Source organism: Tursiops truncatus, chromosome X (genome assembly GCF_011762595.2).
Source record: "Tursiops truncatus isolate mTurTru1 chromosome X, mTurTru1.mat.Y, whole genome shotgun sequence".
In the NCBI taxonomy this organism is placed as follows: domain Eukaryota; kingdom Metazoa; phylum Chordata; class Mammalia; order Artiodactyla; family Delphinidae; genus Tursiops; species Tursiops truncatus.
The window spans coordinates 65,823,467-65,841,574 of record NC_047055.1 but is presented as its reverse complement, the minus strand read 5'-3'; the positions used below and the strand labels follow the sequence as shown (position 1 = coordinate 65,841,574).

The following is an 18,108-nucleotide window of genomic DNA, read 5'->3' as shown; positions in this document are numbered from 1 at the left end:
CGTTAATAGCCTGCCATTTCATCCGTAAATACTCCAATACAGACGCCATCTTTTGCATTTCTGTCCTGTAGAGTCGGAAGATTACTTGCATCTGTGTTCCCCACTACTGGGTGCACACCAGAAGATGATTTCTGAGCACCTACCACGTGCCAGACCTTGTGCTTGGCTCTGGAGGTTCTGTCTGAGCTAGGGAGGCACACCAGAACCAAGCCACGATGTTCCAAACCAAGAATTGCTACAGTTCTGGAGACTGAGCACAGGGTGCCCGTGTGAGCTGAGGAGCAGGACCTCAAATTGTACTAACTGAATTGAGCTGAGTCAGTTTTCTCCTCTCTTGGAGACTGAATTCCAACTCGCCGCGAGACACGGGTTCTCCAGCAGGAGGCGCTGCAAAGGAGTGGCGGGGATGGGGTGCTCGCTCTTTCAGTTTCTCCTGATGGAGCCGGAGCCAGGGAAGGTAGCCAGAGCCCCCATGGGGGTGCAAACTGCAGACAACGTAGTTTAATAGGCAGGCGAGCAGGACGCTGAGCGCGAGGCCCCGAGAGAGGCCCCAGGGTTCTGGTGCCGGCTAAGGGCGCGGGGCGCGGGGCAGGCCGGGCACCTGCTCCCCAGGTCTTCTCAACGCTGCCCGTTGCCCTGGCTGCCTCCAGTTCCCGCCCCAACTGCCGCTCTTCCTGATAGACTATCTCCGAGGAGGGCACAGGACAGAGCGAGGAAACACCTGTTTCCAACAAGAAAAGAGGTGGGGAAAACCCCCCACCAGACTTCCAATGGTCTCATCAAGCTTGCTCTCGAGAGCCTAGTAAAAGCGCGCCCAGAAAGCCAGAGGAGATCATTTTTCAAAAAGATCGCTTTCTATTTCTTACTCCCCCCCCCCTCCTTTTCCTAAGCTGTAACGTCCCTTTTTTAAAAAATGCCTTCTTTCCTCCGTGGGGCTTCCCGCTCCTCCCAGGCCCCTTAAGGCCCCTTAAGGCCCCCAGCCTGGGTGCCTACAGGAACCACCAACACCCCCAATCCCACGCTTTGCAACTGCATGCGTTTCCGAATTCTTCACTTCCTCAGCCCCCTGCCGACCTACAGGTGGGGAGTGGGACTAGGGGGCAACAGAACAAAGAAACCAGGGAGCCACTGACCCAGGCCAGGCGCCCCTTCTGCAGCCTCCGACCGGCCGGGGAACAAGAGAGGCTCACGAACGCGTGAACCCCCCAGCCCGGGTCTCACGCCACTTTCTAAAGGCGAGCAGCCGCAGGCCGCGTGGGAGGTGGGTGCTGCCCCAGCGCAACAGGCCTGAGTGGCAGTGGACGCCAACAGCCTCCACGCACTGGGCTCCGTTATTTCATCAGCAGTTTCAGAAAAACCTGCCAAAAGCAGTTATGCCTCACTGCAATGTGTAGCTTTTTCCTGCCATTTTTTCATAATAAAAGAGGGAGTGAAGCTCGCTCGCTCTCTCCCACTCCACCCCCCTCTCCTAAAAAGAGCCAAAAGGATACGAGGAGAAAAAAAAAAAAAAAAGAACCCACACACCAATCTCCGAGGGGATGCCATTGAGGTGTGGCTTGTATTTAAATATCCAATATGTCAATGTAAGGGGAGTGGGTATGTATATAAAGTGCCGTTTGCATCTGATAGCTCGACGAAGCCAGCTATGAGAGGCCTGGGGAGATGGATGCGGAGGGGAAGCGGCACTTTGACTGAGCGCAAGGTCAGGAGCGCGCTGCCCCACGCTCCCCGCCGCTGAGAAGTTCCTTGGACAAGAACAGACGTCGACTGCAGCTCGGCAGAGCGCGGAGCGAGCTAGCAAGCGAGCGCCGCCGAGTCGCCCGCGCCCGCGGCGGGGAGAGGCAGTTCGCGCCCCACGGCCCGGACTCGGCCCCGCGCACCCCGCCATGGCTGAGGTGGGGGGGGTCTTCTCTTCCTTGGACTGGGATCTGCACGGCTTCTCCTCGTCTCTGGGGAACGTGCCTTTAGCTGATTCCCCAGGTTTCCTGAACGAGCGCCTGGGCCAGATCGAAGGGAAGCTGCAGCGCGGCTCGCCCACCGACTTCGCCCACTTGAAGGGGATCCTGCGACGCCGCCAGCTCTACTGCCGCACCGGCTTCCACCTGGAGATCTTCCCCAACGGCACGGTGCACGGCACCCGCCACGACCACAGCCGCTTCGGTGAGGACGCGGCTGGGAGGGACGGGAGGCGAGCAGACGGCGCACTGGGGAGCCGACGGCTCGAGGCTCCGGCTTGGGGCCCGCGGACCGCCCCCCCCCCCCCCGCCCCTCGGCTCGGCGCCGTCTGAGCCCTTCGAGGCGGGAGGCCGACGGGGACGCGGGGCAGGCGGGACGCGACGGTGCGGACTTGAGCCGCGCAGCGGCGTCGGGGCGCCTGACACCCTCAGACACTCTCGGGAGGAGGCGGGGGCGCCTTGAGGTGCGGCTTCTCCTTTCCCCACTCCACCCTCCCTCCCCCGGGAGCTAGAGGATTGTTCTGGGACCTGGACGCTGCAGGTGGAGCTGGGAGAGGGGTAGGAGCATCCGCCGAGGAGGTCGGGGACCGTGGCTACAGCGTGAGGCTGAGCCTCCAGGGCAGCTGGGTTGTCGCGGCAGATTACCTGAAGCTGGAGCCTTCGTGGGCCGTGGATACGGCGTGTGGACGGTCCGCGCCCGAGTCGATTTTGACCCGCGGGGACGCGGCAGCCGTGGCACCTGCCTACCTCTGTGTTGCTCTGCCCGTGTTGAGGTACAACCCAGACAGCACGGCGGGATCTGGGTATTAGAGAAACTAGGAAAGCCTCCCGGTGGCTACTGTGTAAGGGCACAAGCCCTGGGGAAGCTTTTGCCGGAGCTACCTCTGGACTCCTTGCCTCAGTGAGGAAACCGTTCTAGGCCCACTCCCAGGCCCCAAAACAGGTGTATTCTGGGCCCAGGGCAGAAGACACCCAGCCTCCATCCAGGATTTTCTCTGCCTGCCACTCTGCAGATTGTTCAAAGGGCACAGCTGCCTGTCTCACATACAGAACACAATTAGTATAAACCTTGACCTGGGACAGAGATCATTGGGTTTCTAAGCGAATGTGTTCACTCCTCAATAATTTGGCCATTTTCAGTTTCAATTTCCTATCCTCTACTAAACTGTTATTTTGATGCTGTGACAGCTACCCTTCTTTGGGTCCCCGCATCTCCCAATGCCCTCTGCTTCCTCCCAAGGACCCTATGGGCCAAAGACACCATCTAAGCCAGTGAGAGGCTTTGCCTACCATCAGGCGTGATACTCTTCCCTTCTTTTTCCCATCCTCCCTCACTTCCCCCAAACCTCCCTACCCTCCTATTCCCCGTGCCTTGCTAGAGCTGCACCCCAGTGCACCATAAAAAGCCTGGGGTGGATGGGGAGAGGGGCAGAGGCCTGTTCCTGGGCAAGGCTAAGTCTAGCAAACAACTTGGGGCCAGGGCTGGTCTTCCTTGCTGGGAGCAAGCAGGAACCCTAATGAGGTCTATGTCATCTTGGAAAAATGCACTTGGAGAGCTGGAGTACAGTAGGTTGTGTGTGGGGTGGGGGTAATGGAGGGGTGCAGGTGTCTGTATAAACTTGCAGCAGGTCCTCAAAAGGGTGACAAGGTGGGGTGGGGTGAGGGGAGAGGGAGGGTTAACTTAGCTCCTTTCCCTTCCATCACTAGTGACTTTGCAGTCCCCTTTTGTTCCTCTTCGGAAGGAATGGGACTCCCACCCTGGCCTCAGAACCTCCCAAAACTCCCAGAAATGGCCTAAAGATATTGGGGTAGCTCATTCCTGAGATGTAGAATAAAAATTCTGAAATGATGGAGAAATGTGAGGTGGGAGTAGCAGAGGTGGAGAAACTGTGAGCTTGACTCCCAGCAGCTACAAGTGTTCGTCTGATTCTGTGCCTAAACTAAGCCCAGTAACCTACAAGGTCAACATAAAGTAGTAATAGGCTCTTGGGATAAGTGGTCTTTAATTACCTCCCTAAGGACACATCTTGATTTCTTTTCATCTCCCAGGTCTGCTAAGGGTGTTAAGTTTAAGGAGAAACCAAAGGAAATAAAACTGGCGGGAGGAAGGGGTGTTTTCACTGCTGCTTAACTGTTTCATTTTGGGTTTTGCCTTAAGTGCATGCGCACACACACACATACTGACTGAGACCACCTCTGCATCACCTTTTCCCTTTCCTCCTTCCCTGGCTTCCTGGCAGTTCCGTGTATTTCCTGTAAAGGAAATGATAACTGGTCAAAGCTGTGTCTTTGTAACGTTCCCTGCCAACTTGCAAGCACACATTTACTCTTTCTCAGTTTAGCTTTTGGCAGAGAAAGAGGTGGCGTTTTGAGTTTGCTAACTCTCTCCTCCCTCCACATTTGAGTTAATCAGCCAGGGTATTCAATAAATCGAAACTTTAACATTCCATAAGTGCTTTAGCAGTCAACATTCCAGCAGGGTAAAGTAGGCCAGACTTAAGATATAAAATATTATAGATTTCTGCTTGGGGGGAGGAGGTAGTCTCCAAAGGCCATGTAAAGTAAATAGCTATTTGTTGTAATTGGAGAGCAGGGCCCCCAAGGATTACCCTGGAATCCATGTGTTCAGAATGAGTCAGGCTGAGCCCAAGAGCAGCCTCGACTCCAAATAATAACCTGTTGGCACAGCCTATGCTCCCCCTCCCCTCCCCTCCCCCACACCCCCCATTCTGCAATCAGTAGCCAGGAGTATTTCAATCTCCGCCTGGCTGGCTGGTGGCATTTACATAAGGTTCACAGGGATCCTTACATTCCTGAGGGGCACCTGTGGGCTGGCAGAGCGGAGCTTGGGAGCCAGACTGGAGGAGAGGCCTCCCGCCAGGTGGGATGGAACAGGCTCGCGCAGCTGCTTTGGTTTGTGAGCGATAGGGTTCTTATTTGGCAAGGTGCCAAAACAGCACTGTCTTGGCCCTGAAAGGCTGAAAGGATGGCTGAGGGCATTCGGGTGAGTTATGGAGCCAGATTAAATGACATACTAGGCCAGTCATCTAGCTGGGTTCTGAAGCAGTGGGACCCAGAACAGATCTGTTTTCACTGAAGCCATGGGGCAAAAGGTGTAAGAAGAGAAGAGTCTGGAAACTGTCGAACACAGGCCAGAACCTGAGGTGGACAGGTCAAATGAGGCAGGGGAGAGGGAGGTCCTGGGCTTTGAAGGGGGTGAAAGTACTGAGGACAAACTTTGTCTACTTAATACTTTGCTTCAACGTTTTGCCGTTAACACCCCTCTCCAGCTGTAGTTGGGAAAATGTAAAAATGGCTTGTTTTCTCTCTCCCTTCATGCTGGCTGGAATTCAGGAGAAGGTTTAGGAATATCTGTTCCATCATCATGTGCCACTGGGTTCCCACAGTTTGAATCCAGCTAATAGGAAAGTTGGCAAAGGGAAATGATGCCCAAAGACAGCTGGGCAGGGATGATTCCAGCTGTTGGAGACCCCTGTTACTGGACACAACCCAAGTGACTTCCTCTATGATCTGTCCTTTGGCATCAGGGTTAACAGAGAGCTGGAGAAAAACGGTGGTGACTCAAATGGCCACACCTCTTGGGTTTCATGATTTGTTCTCATACCAGGTTTTGGATGGTGAGATCACAAGCTACCCTCTGCTACTTAATGAGCTCAGGGTGGTCAGAGACATGAGATAGAGAATGAGGGAACTAAGACTCAGAAGCTCAGAAGTAAGCTGCCTAAGCAAAGAACAGAAGTCATCAGCGGGTTGGTATCCCTCAAAGTTTAGCACCCAGAACTGAATCATGACCTGGCTTCTCGTTTCCTGGCCATACTGGCCACTCTCCTTTGAACACCCTCCTGTGTTTCCATAGCCCTCTTGAAACACAGTAGAACTAAAAACAGCACTCTTGTGATCTGAGGCAGAGCAGAATGGGGCAATCCCCTCCTTTATGCCAGTTACTAGATCTTGATCAATACAGCCTTAGATCACATTAGTGTTTTTTCTTTTTTTCTATTTTTTTACATTAGCTTTTAGCAATTTTTAATTTTTACATGACTAGCTTCACATTAGCTTTTTAATAATCTCGTGAATCAGCCATACTGAGGTTACCTTGTTCAATCAAATTCTGTACTCCATTGTTGTGCATGTTTTGCTAAGCCACGTCTCCCCATTCCAAAGCTGAGCAGACTTGCATTTAGTAAAAATGCATGAAAACACAAAAGAACAGTCCATGTTTTCAAGAAAATATACGTGGTTGCCTGAAGGGGGGAGGAGAGGGGGAGAAGCTTATGGAAATAAAAAGAAAGAGATAGATAAATAAAAAAGCCTTTACGCAGATCAATTATGATAATAGGCCATGAAATAAGGAGTATGATTGACTCATACTGTACTTGAGGCTTGCCCTCCCCCAACAAAACCCCAAACACAAAATATCTTGGGTAACTGGTTTGGGGACCAAAGTGCAGGACTTTACATTTATTCTAATTAAAGCTTATTTTGTTGGAGTCAGCCCATTTTTCCATTCTCTTGAAATCTCTTTGGATTTTTATTGTCGCCCTCTCAGCTGTATGTCTTCTGGAACTAGGGTAAACAGTCCCCCTATGTCCTTTTATAAGTCATTTATTAAAATGTTAAACAGGGCAGAACCAAAATCAGAACCTGTGCAGTGTAACTAAAGGTTTTGGTCCACTAAATCAGTATCTGCTTAAGCCCTACTTGGCACCAGGTATTTTCCCTTCCCCTCTTACCATCTTGTGTCAATATCCTTTCCCAAAACTCTTTTTTTGTACTACAAGAGTTAGTAACAACCAGACTGAGACTAAAGCTTGGAGGATGTCAATGCTAGAGGACAAAGGCCACGTTCTGAGTGTTCTATACAATGGCAGCAGAAGAGCGTTACATTCTCCAAATAGGTCCGAGTGTGCCCTAAAAGCTTCCATACCTGATTGCCCACCCACCAGCCCAGGTCACTGGGGCTCTTCAGGAGACTTCCCACTGGAGTTCTGAACCTGATTTCACAATTGCCCACTTAATTTTTTAAAGTGATCTTTAAGGAATCAGTCCCACTCCCTGTGTAGATTACATAGAATATTATTACCCTTAAGAATTACATTTTTGGATGAGAAAGACAGCCAGATATGAGCTCATTTCATACCTTTGGATGCCTGTGTGAGTCAATAGTATCACGTTTTGGTCTGTATGTTGAAAAACATGGTTAGAGAAAATCAAAGAGAAATCTAGTTGACCATTACATCTGTATCCAAATAATAGATGTGCTATCTTAGAACAAAACTGTGAAGTCTTCAGTATCACCAGGATTTCAGTTCTGGTTCTTTTTTCCCTCTTAGTAGTCAATTTCTTTTTTCCCCCCGTACTGCTCCTGGGTAAATGAAAAGTTTTTCAAATCCTCACCTCTAACTTTGTCAGCTAGAGGGACATTTCTGAGTATCTTCCCTTTTCCCTTAAAGCTGCAACATCTCACATCAGTATCAAGTCTAATACTACCTGCCAACTCTTTGCCATAGATAAATTTAAAATCCTCAAGAGGTAAGCCTGAGGCTGCACTGGCCAAGAGTACTTTTGAGGAGAAAGCTCTCACCAGGCCAAGTTTTGCTTCCTGCCATAGGCTGGAGGAACAAACTTTGTGAGTGGCCCGTGTGGCCTTTGTTAGAGTCAGTTACAGGCAGTTGACAGCCTCATGTGGCTTTAAGGACATGGGAGCTAAGAGGCTGCAAAACAAGTTCAGCCTAGAGGACAGCAAGGTAATGCTGTGTGCTCTGGGGAGGAGGGAAGTGACTTTGGGAAGATACAGAAACCTGGCCACATTCTTTCATTTTGAAAGCTGCCCTCCCAGTTCTTGAAACGGTGGTATTTAACAGCAATAGTACCTTGTAATTATGGAGCTTCTGTAGCCAAACGCTTCTCATGGTCTTTTCCTTATAATATGCCTAAGAGTGTTGAATAAAGGCAGAGATTATGTCCCCCTTTTTACATATGGACATGCTGAGGCCCAGAGAGACTCAGTGTCTTCTCTGAGGTTCCATTCTTGCTGCAAAAGATGGTTTCATCAGGTAATTCACCAAAGGCACACAGAGCTGGCCTCCAGTTGGGCATAAAGGACTAGTAGCTCATGTCACCTGAACAGTTTCCTCTTAGCTTGATATCAGTGATGGAAGTGGCATTCACTTTTTTGCTCTAGGAATTCTGGAGTTTATCAGCCTGGCTGTGGGGCTGATCAGCATCCGGGGAGTGGACTCTGGCCTGTATTTAGGAATGAACGAGCGAGGAGAACTCTATGGGTCGGTAAGTTTAAGGTTTTTTGTCCTCGGAAGCTGTTACCACAAGTGTTTGGACAATGTAAGGCAAAACATTCATCTAGCACTTGAAAGCACTTTTGTCAACTTTAAAGGATTAGTGTCTTCTAGTCAGTTCTTGACTGCCCAGGAACTTGCTACATAACACTTCCACTCATTCAGCCTCCATCAAAACAGAAGCTTTTCTGTAGTACATTTGCTTTCACCTTCTCCATTAGAGGGCCAGCTCATCTGATAATAATAGGAAGCTGTACTGGTTTGTCAGTAGATGGTAAGGGTTTGGGGCATTAACTCTCCCAAGGAGCACATCTTATTTGTGATGGGTACCCAGAGGAGTAGCCAACTGGCTGGCACAAAAATAGGCAATGGTAAAGCTGGCCTTCAGATTGAGGATTCTGAGATTAACGACACAGTCCTTGATGTCCAGATTGCTTCAGCTGAATCCCAAAAGCCAAACAAAATAAACAAACAAATGAAGAGTGAGGGTTCCAGGGTCTGGTGACAGCCCTAAAGTCCCCAGCTAGAACTGGGTTGGCTGCAGTGCATGTTCACTATTTTGGAAGCCAGCCCAGAGCTGGGGAATGGTGACTTTGCTGATCTTAACCCTTTCAGAGGATCCCAACTCCTGGCTTTGGCTTTTGAGTCACAGAGCATACTTTCTGGCTGCCTGCACCCCATGAAATCAGAGCACATTCTTCCCTGACACCTAAGAGATAGGCCTGTCCCCAGCACTCAGTATCGGCAAAACCCCAGCAAGTAGTATGGTGGTTGGATCAAGTGTGAGAAGGGACAGAGGCAAGAGACCCAGGAGCTGCCAGCTTGAAGTAGCCAGATTTGGAGGAACTTTTCAAGGAGATCTTTTCTGAGCTTTCCAACTGACAGGCCTGAGACCCTTCATTAGGAGAGATCACAGCTCACCTCCCATGGAGCTTTATATAGATCTGAGGCCTTTGCCTGTCAGTTGACATAGTTGACTGCAATCTCAGTGGATTTGAACATCATTAGCCCTAAATAGGGAGAAAACTCAGGGGTGCCAGCGGGGCATTGGGAGGCCATAGCAGAAATTCTCAGGCTCAAAGTGCCAGGTGAGCCCATCTCTTTCAGTCTCCTGCCTTCAGAAAAAATATCACTGGAAACATTTTTGCGTGGCTCACAAAAGAGGGTGAAAGTGATACCGACAGGGCTGTTTTGTGCTGTTTGGAAAGAAGATGCCTCAGGAATACCGGGAGATAGGACTGAAATATTCTAATATCAATGTGCTATTACTATTTTAGTTTCTCCACCAGCAAGCTGGGATGGGAGAAATAGTCATATAATGGGCTCTGCTTTATTTTCTTACCCTCACAGAAGAAACTCACACGTGAATGTGTTTTCCGGGAACAGTTTGAAGAAAACTGGTACAACACCTATGCCTCCACCTTGTACAAACACTCGGACTCGGAGAGACAGTATTATGTGGCCCTGAATAAAGACGGCTCACCCCGGGAGGGATACAGGACTAAACGACACCAGAAATTCACTCACTTTTTACCCAGGCCAGTAGATCCTTCTAAGTTGCCCTCCATGTCCAGAGACCTTTTCCGCTATAGGTAACGGACCCCTAGTGTGACCTCTGTGACCTGTATACTCTGGGGCCACAGTTGTCTCTGGAAGCACTATATTCATAGCTTTTCAATCTTCTTTCCTATCAATTTAGATAACAGAGAAGCACTTACTGTTCAACTCGACCCAGCTGTTCCCTTGTTGTTCAAAGTGTATATCAAGGTTGGGTTATTTTGGGGAGGGATGTGGGGGGAGGGGGAGGTCTAGAGGGAATCTTGTATATACTTTTTTCTTTACTCATGTTCTTTCCCCTGAGGTGGCACAAGAAAGAATGGGGTCCCCGCCAAGGGCCAGAGGTGTCTTGCCCCACAATCTACCCAAATACCTTGACAGTGGGTAAATGAAAGACCAAGGAATCTGCCATAGATGCTACCTACAGAGCTTTGGAGAAGTCTCATTAAGAAAATCCTTGGGGCTACAGCCCTGCTGCAAGCCATCCCTGCACTGGCTCTGCAGATTTCTCATCTGTCCTGACATGCAGTTTCCCTGCCATTGGAAGTGGGAGATGGGGTAGGCTGTAAGAAAATGATATTAAAATGTAAGCATGGATACTGTGCATAAGGACAAACTATTTATGAAATGTATATGCTATTTATTTTATATATTTATTTATTTCAAAATAATTTTATTTTTAATGAGAGATGCTATGACTGGATTTTCATCAGAAAGAATAAGGTCCTACTGAAACAGGATAAATGAGTTAGTAAAGGCTTTTACTGGCAATAAAATTGTCTTTATATTGTAACCACTGTCTAATTCTATTCATTTGTACACTTAGAATTAGAAGGTTGGTTAGCTTCTTTCACTAATTAGAATCTCTTGATGTTGGCATCACACTGCCTAGGCTAGGTGACCCACTATCTACAATATTAGCATTATCTAGGGGCCCTATCTGAAGTTCCTTCTGGTTCTATGACTTTAACTTTAGTGGTGAATCAAAGCTTCAGGAAGGCCCGGACCAACAGCCCTTATGGAAGCACCCGTTTGTGCTTAGGACTAAGCATAGAGAAACCCTCCTTTGGGATTTGGTTAGGGCCCAAAGCCTGAAGGTCAGAAACCCTAATTGGTGGCTTCTTACTTAACATATGAAGATGACGGGATTCAAAAAAAATAACAATCAATAGGGAGAATGATTTTTTTTGAACCAGTCAGCTTCCCTTCTGGAGGTGTTCTCCCACTCCCTCTCCAAACCCCCAGCCCCCTTCTCTGCCAGTGTTTCTCCTAGAGAGCAACAGTTCTTAGAGTATATGGTCTCTTCACCAGCAGCATCATCTGAGCACTTGTTAGAAATGTAAGAGATCAGGTCGTACCCCAGACCTGCCAAATCAGAATCACTGGGTGTGGGGCCCAACAATCTGCATGTTAACAAGCCTTCCAGAGGATTCCTATGCACAATAAAGTTTGAAATCTAGTGCCCTAAAAGAATGGTTTTCAAGAAGAATTCTTTTTGCATCTGAATTGTCTATAAAGAAAGTTTTAGGATAAATTCAGTCCATAAAATAAGAGTGGCTGTAGTTGAAGTGGGGAAGGCATTCTTGGAGCTCCGTCTTCTCCAGAGCAGCCTCTGAGATATCTTGCTTTGAAATCCCTGGCCTCTTGACTGATATTTACTGAGGTGGGAGTTATTTACATTTTCAAAGCAAATGCTGTCTGGAAACAAGAACCAAAGGAATAAAAGTCTCATTGAGTACTCAGGCACCATGAAGTACTGGTGGGAGAAGTTTTTGGGTTTAGGATCGTTCCTCCTGGTGCTCCTCAGTCACATCCACTATTTCCCCAACTGATTGGTAAAACAAATAGCTTAGGTAGCGGCTCACTTAAAAATCAAAACCAAAAACTCTATAAAAGTTCGTCCAAATCTAAGTACCCAACAGAGAAACCACACGTATGAGCATACACACATCAAAGAGCAAATACGACTGTATGATTGATAGAAAGTGCTAAGTTGCACAGTGTATGTGATCACAGACTAGAATGCTTGCCCACGGAACCACCAAGGCAGAGATCACACAGGGCTGGGGTGAGCAGGGAAAGTTCCCTGAAAGGGGTAATGCCCGCTGCGGAGAACCAACAGGAGGATTTAGAGAGCCAAGAGGCTGATGGCAATGTCTGTGTTGGGCTACAGGGAAGAAACACCACATCTAGAGGTCTCTGGAAGGAGGGTAAAAATCAGCCGTGTGACATTTTTTATCACATTTTGAATGTGCATCACACCTTTATTTTAAAACCAAAATTTTACCTATATTCTCTATGGTCAGCTACCTAGAACTTCTGATACACAGCCCCAACTTCTGAGGGCTTGTGAGATAAGTGAGATCTGTTTTAACCAATAGGAAGCTGGCACTTCCCTGTGAGTAGGGCCAGTGTTACTCTAGTGAGGCAGTTGACATGGGCCTGGCAATGCCACAAGCACCATACTACACAGGGTAGGATTTACAATGAAAATGCCAATGTAATGAAAAGGCAAAGATTCCAAATCCTAGGGTCAGGCCTTACCTTTTTCCTCTGGGTAGAAGTAGAGGGGAAAAGAACAGAAGAAGGGTCCCAAGATGCAGAAGGGGTTCATAGGGGAGGCACTCTTGTACTGAGCTTTAGGAATAACAATGAATGGGGCACATTGCCAGCAAATGTCAGTGGGCATCTGTTGTCACGGTCAAAAAGAGGGAAAAGATAAATTCTGGAAATTAAAATGTAAGATGGATGACCTAGTACCACTAGAGCAATCAGCAGCTGATTGACACTGTATCCCCAAAGTGCTAAAGTAATGGATTTTGTGCCAACCTAGAGGGAATTGTAGAGTAGTAAGCTCTGGACCTCTGGTTTTGAATGAAAACATGCACAGAGACTGTTTACTAGTCATCTTTTCATCCCCTCCCAGTGTTTAGGGTGTTCCTGGAACAAAACAAACACTTAGGAAATGGTTGCTGAATAAATGAATGGTTGGTTGAAAGAAAGAATGAGTAAATGAATGAATGGACAAAGACATAGACACCTTTAGCAAATATGTATATGATGCAAATGCCGGGCTAGAGAAACCAAATGCATTACATACAAGAATCATCTGAACTATTAAGTTCCCAGTACACTTAAATATGCACAATGACAAACTAGGCTGTATCTTAAGAAAGATACTCAGTTCCCTGTCACTGGAAGTGTTTAATCAGAGGCTAGACAAAGTCTTGAGAAGGATATTACATCATTTGGATGGAACAGGGTGAATGCTAAATAAAAGTGACCGAATGTGGTGGCATTATTTACTAATTACATACTCCACGGGACCCCCAGATTTCTCCTGGGCACCTATCGTGTCCTAGGAGAAAGAGGATATAAGACCTAGGAGTGCTACACAACTGCTATTCCAGGCCAAGAAAAACACTGTACACCAGAATTTCCAAACTTGGGGTTCACAAGGTCCTTAATGGTCCGTGGAAGGCCCTTTGGACCTGAACTCCCAAAACAGTATGCAAATTTTTATGTGTGTGTACATTTGATCTTCCATTGGTTCTCAGAGGATCCCCCAACATGTTAGGAACCACTACCCTAGGAGTTTCCACAGCCTCAAAACATTTGGCATAAGAACTGGTGGCCACTGCGATCCTGTGTGAAACCTTGACTGAGTTTTAGTTTAGTTTTGTTTTTCTCAAAGACATAGATTTTATGTGTGAAATCTTTGACTCCTATCATCTAAGAGATAGCTGTAAGTTTGGCAACAGGGAGGTAGGAGTGAGGGGAGGGAAGAGCTGGGCTGGCTTCACTGCTCAGTGGTTCTGCACAAAGCTCAACCCAGGGCCAACCTTGACAGCAGTTCTGATGGCAACAAGATTCTCCTTCCCCTCCCTTCCAGCCCTCTTTTCACCCCTACTGCCACAGCAAAATGTTGTTCATGCTGAAAAAACAGTCGAGACTGAACCCACCAGGCCCAGACACAAGGAGCTTATCAGAACCATCAGAGCAGACTCCCTCCCCAGAGGACTTTAATCAAAGGCTTAAGATAATAAAAGAACCCAAGTTTATCTTACCTTCAAGTCACTGTGGTGCTCAGCCACTGAATCCCTGGCTACATAGTCAGAAATCCATCAGGCTCAGGGCTCTAGTGGGGCCACAAGTCACACAGGCTTTGTCCAAGTTGCCTAAAGCACGGGTTTAGCCTTCCTCTCCCTGACTCTTCAGCTGACTTTCGGGGACTGCTGCTTTCCTTCTCTCTGGAGTAGATGGAGCTGCATTGCCTTTTCCCAGAACAGGGAGCTGCTGAGGAAGAATGTGGGATGTTAGGGAGAAAGCGATCAGTGAGGAAGGACACTTTCTTTTGGAAAGACACGTTCACGGTCAGTCATCTAACTAACTTCCTTGCTCAGCAGGAGGAACAGAACATAATTTAGTTTGTCATTCCTAGAGCTCCTTCTGTTCTCAAAAGAGAAAATGGAAGACCTTTCTAATAGGCCTCTACACCAGGGCTCTGGTGTCAACTGCAGAGATACCCAACTCTTGCAACCCAGCACAGGCTGTTGCTCCTCTAAATCTCTTTCCAATGCCCAGACGAAGTATGGGCTCAGCTCTGTTCCTTATCGTTGCAATGTAGCACAAGACATGCAGGTAACATGTTCTTCAGGTCCTGAAGTCAGACCAACCTTGTTTTATATCCAGATTCCTTTACTTCCTCTTTGACCCTGAACAAATTCATTAATTAATTCATTAATTCAACGAGTATTTGTTGAGCATTTTTTCATCTTTAGAGACATAACAGTAAATAAGACAGGTGTAGTTCCTCTCCTCCTGATATGGTCTAGTCAGGAAGACAGACATAAACAAGTAAACCTACAAATTGTAACACGTGCCATAAAGAAAGAGTACAAGGTGCTATGAGAGTATATAGCAAGGCAGGCATAACCTTTTAAGGGGATTAGGGGAAGGCTTCCTGAAAAAATGATTCTTACGGTGAGACCTGAAGGGTGACTAGGAGGGTAGGAATAGCTTTCCAGGGATAGAGAACAGGAATATGTAAAAGTCCAGAGGCAGGAAGGAGTTAGGCATGATCAAAAAACTATGAGAATGTGATGTGGCTCAATTGTAGTAAGCCACAGGGTCTTCACCTGTAAGGTGAAAATAAATACAGAACCTACCTCAAGGGCAATTGCTATGAAGACTAAATAAGATAATGTATTGAAAGTGTAAAGTGCTTAGCACAGTTCCTGGTGCATAGTAAGCGCTCAATAAATGTTTGCTATCGCTATTACATTTAGTTCATTATTTATTAGTAGCAGTATTAATTTGAAGACATATGTCGGAATGAACATATGCATCACTCCACCCCCTCTCCATATGTATGATTTTGCTGGGGTTTTACAAAGGACAGGTACCAGAAGGTAAGGTGGTACATGAGACAGCCATGCCATACACATGCCAACCTCTTACTAAGAACACATAATGAGAGTACCCACTTGGAAACTCCACTGTCTAATGTACCTAATGAAGCAAACCAACAGAATCTGTCAGCCCTCATCCAACTTCTATTTTAGTTATATTTTAGCAGTGCATCCTATGGTCACAGGAGACTCCCTTCTGCAGGCTCCCATGACCACACCATGAATAGACAGCCTCACCCGGGTCCCACATATCCAGAACCCTCCTTCTTCATTTCTCTTCCTTATAGTCATGCACTCTGAGCCCCATCCCAGTCCTTTTTAACATGCCACACACTAGACTCCTAGTAAACTCGTGGTGGCAGATGCATGCTTGCCCTGTTTCCAATTTCCCTGTGTCCCACCAGTTGTAAATGTTCCAAGTTTCCAAAACCCATCATACCATCCTAACCTCACCTAACACTATACCCTATAGGTTTCTCCATGCTTGCCCCTTAAGCTATTATACCCACATCCAATAGATCCCACAATTCTCCTCCAATATAAACCCAGGGCACAGCCTCCTCAATGTACAATCTGAATGTCATGTATATATACAGGACAGAATAACTTGGAGAGCCCACACCCAAAGCTCCATCCAACTCAGTTTAAAGTGCCCACTTTCTCTGCTTCTGCTCCTGGATTGCCAACATTGCTAGATAAAGCTATGAAAATTGGGTCATCAAATGACTCCACTACAAATACAGTCACATCAATCTCAAACAGACCAGCCTTTTCCCACTTAACAGGCCTTTTATTCATTTAGTTTTGAGTCTGTCTGGCATTCACCGTAGCCTATCATAAAAATCCCTAACATCTAAACAGCTTTATATTGGCTTAGTGTTAACCAAACTTTTTTTCTAAGCATCTGGTAAAATTGTCTAAAAATAGACTCTGGGCTCTGTTGGGACTTCCTAAATCAGAATTTCCAGCTGAAAGGCTTGGTTATCTATATCAATGTTTCTCAAACTTTTTGATCTGAGGAGCCCTTACAAACTTAAAAACTATGTAGGACCTCAAAGAGCTTTTATTTATTTGGATTATAGCTATTGGTATTTAACATATTAGAAATTAAAATTCAGCAATTTTAATTATCTAATAATTAATTTAAAATAACAAACCCATTAACATTAACATAAATTACATTTTTATGAAAAAAGTAATTCTATTCTCAAAAATTTAATGAGTGGTATTATTTTACATTTTTCCAAACTTCTTTGATGTCTGCCTTAATAGCAGACAGTTGAATTCTTATATCTGCTTCTGCATTCAATTTGTTGCTATATGTTCTTTTGGCTGAAATATAGGGAGAAAATCTGGCCTCTCCTAGATCTGTAATTAGGAAAGAAAGGACCTCATGGACCCCCAAGAATCCTTAGACTACTCTTTGAGAATCACTGATCTGTATATTTAAGTCCCCAAGGAATTCTTATCAAGAAAATAGGTGGCAAACACTGCATTTTTCATGTGAGATATTACAAATCTCCATTCGTCTCTAGCTCTCAGCTCCAGACTGTTCCAGATCAGGCATTCTCTGGTCTCTCTCTGTAGATGAAACCTCCCTCATGTTTTACTAAGACCTAAGCCATCTAGTAGTGGCTTCCTAGCATTCATTTTTTGGTATTGTTTAGTTTGGCCTCTTTCTTTCTTTCTTTTTTTCTTTTATTGGCCATTTGTATATTTTCTTTTTTTAAATTTTCTTAATTTTTTTGGCTGCATTGGGCCTTAGTTGCGGCTCACAGGATATTTCGCTGTGGCACACGGGCTTCTCTCTACTTGTGGCGTGCGGGTTTTCTCTCTCTAGTTGTGGCGCAGGGCTCCAGAGCACATGGGCTCTAGTTTGCGGCATGCAGGCTCTCTTGTTGAGGTGCGTGAGCTCAGTAGTTGTGGCATGCGGGCTTAGTTGTCCACGCATGTGGAATCTTAGTTCCCTGACCAGGGATTGAACCCACGTCCCCTGCACTGGAAGGTGGATTCTTAACCACTGGACCACCAGGGAAGTCCTGGCCTTTTTCTTTTAAAGAAAACAGTTTTTTGAATTTTTTATGGTGGTAAAATATATATAACAAAATTTGCCATTTTAACCATTTTCAAGTGTACAATTCAGGGCCATTAATTACATTCACAGTGTTATGTAACCATCATCACTTTCTATTTCCAAAATTCTTCATCACCCTAAACAAAAACTCTGAAACCTCATTACTTCCTCCTCCCAGCCTCTGGTGACCCCCTAATCTACTTTGTCTCTATGGATTTTCCTATTTTGAACATTTCATATAAATGGAATCATAGAATATGTGGTGTTTTGTGACTGGCTTCTTTCATGTAACATAATGTTTTGAAGGTTCATCCGTATTGCAGCATGTGTTAATACTGCATTTCTTTTTATAGGAATAGAATTGCTAGGAATAGCATTGCTGAGTTATATGGTACCTCTATGGTCAACCATTTGAGAAACTGCCAAACACTTTTTCAAAGAGGCTGTGCCATTTTCCATTCCCACCAACAATGTAAGAGCGTTCCAATTTCTTCATATCTTCACTATCACTTGTTATTTTCCATCTTTTTTTATTGTAGCAATCCTAGTGGATGTGAAATGGCATCCCACTGTTGTTTTGATTTGCATTTTCCTGTTGAGCATCTTTTCATGTGCTTATTGGCCATTCGTATATTTTTCTTGGAGAAATGTCTATTCAGATTATCTGTCCATCTTTAATAGAGTTTTATGTCTTTTTATTATTGAATTATAAAATTTCTTTATACGTGGGGAACCTGGTGCTAAACCATTCATAGACAACCTGCTTCTGGGTCAGGGTTTCGTATGTAGCAGAG

At 46.2% G+C, this 18,108-nt stretch overlaps 1 protein-coding gene across 2 annotated transcripts; it reads left to right on the top strand.

Moving 5' to 3' along the window:
• The first annotated feature begins 1,512 nt into the window (after positions 1-1,512).
• FGF16 (fibroblast growth factor 16) lies at positions 1,513-10,622 on the top strand. 2 transcript variants are annotated; one of them, XR_012329157.1, is made up of 4 exons: positions 1,513-2,160; positions 8,161-8,264; positions 9,623-10,039; positions 10,134-10,622. XR_012329157.1 is itself a non-coding variant. In XM_019932132.3 (3 exons), the coding sequence occupies exons 1-3, from the start codon at positions 1,887-1,889 to the stop codon at positions 9,866-9,868; spliced, it is 624 nt and encodes a 207-aa protein (XP_019787691.1). In that variant the 5' UTR covers positions 1,513-1,886; the 3' UTR covers positions 9,869-10,622. The 2 variants fall into 2 exon arrangements, 1 of the variants encoding a protein (XP_019787691.1); XM_019932132.3 differs by having other exon boundaries at positions 9,623-10,622.
• Positions 10,623-18,108: the final 7,486 nt, after the last annotated feature.

Bases quoted from the DNA above. Each gene is read 5' to 3' on its own strand.
- FGF16 (XM_019932132.3), top strand. From the start codon at position 1,887: ATGGCTGAGGTGGGGGGGGTCTTCTCTTCCTTGGACTGGGATCTGCAC. The intron at 2,161-8,160 runs GTGAGGACGCGG...TTTTTGCTCTAG, and splicing joins CCACGACCACAGCCGCTTCG to GAATTCTGGAGTTTATCAGC. The intron at 8,265-9,622 runs GTAAGTTTAAGG...TTACCCTCACAG, and splicing joins GAGGAGAACTCTATGGGTCG to AAGAAACTCACACGTGAATG.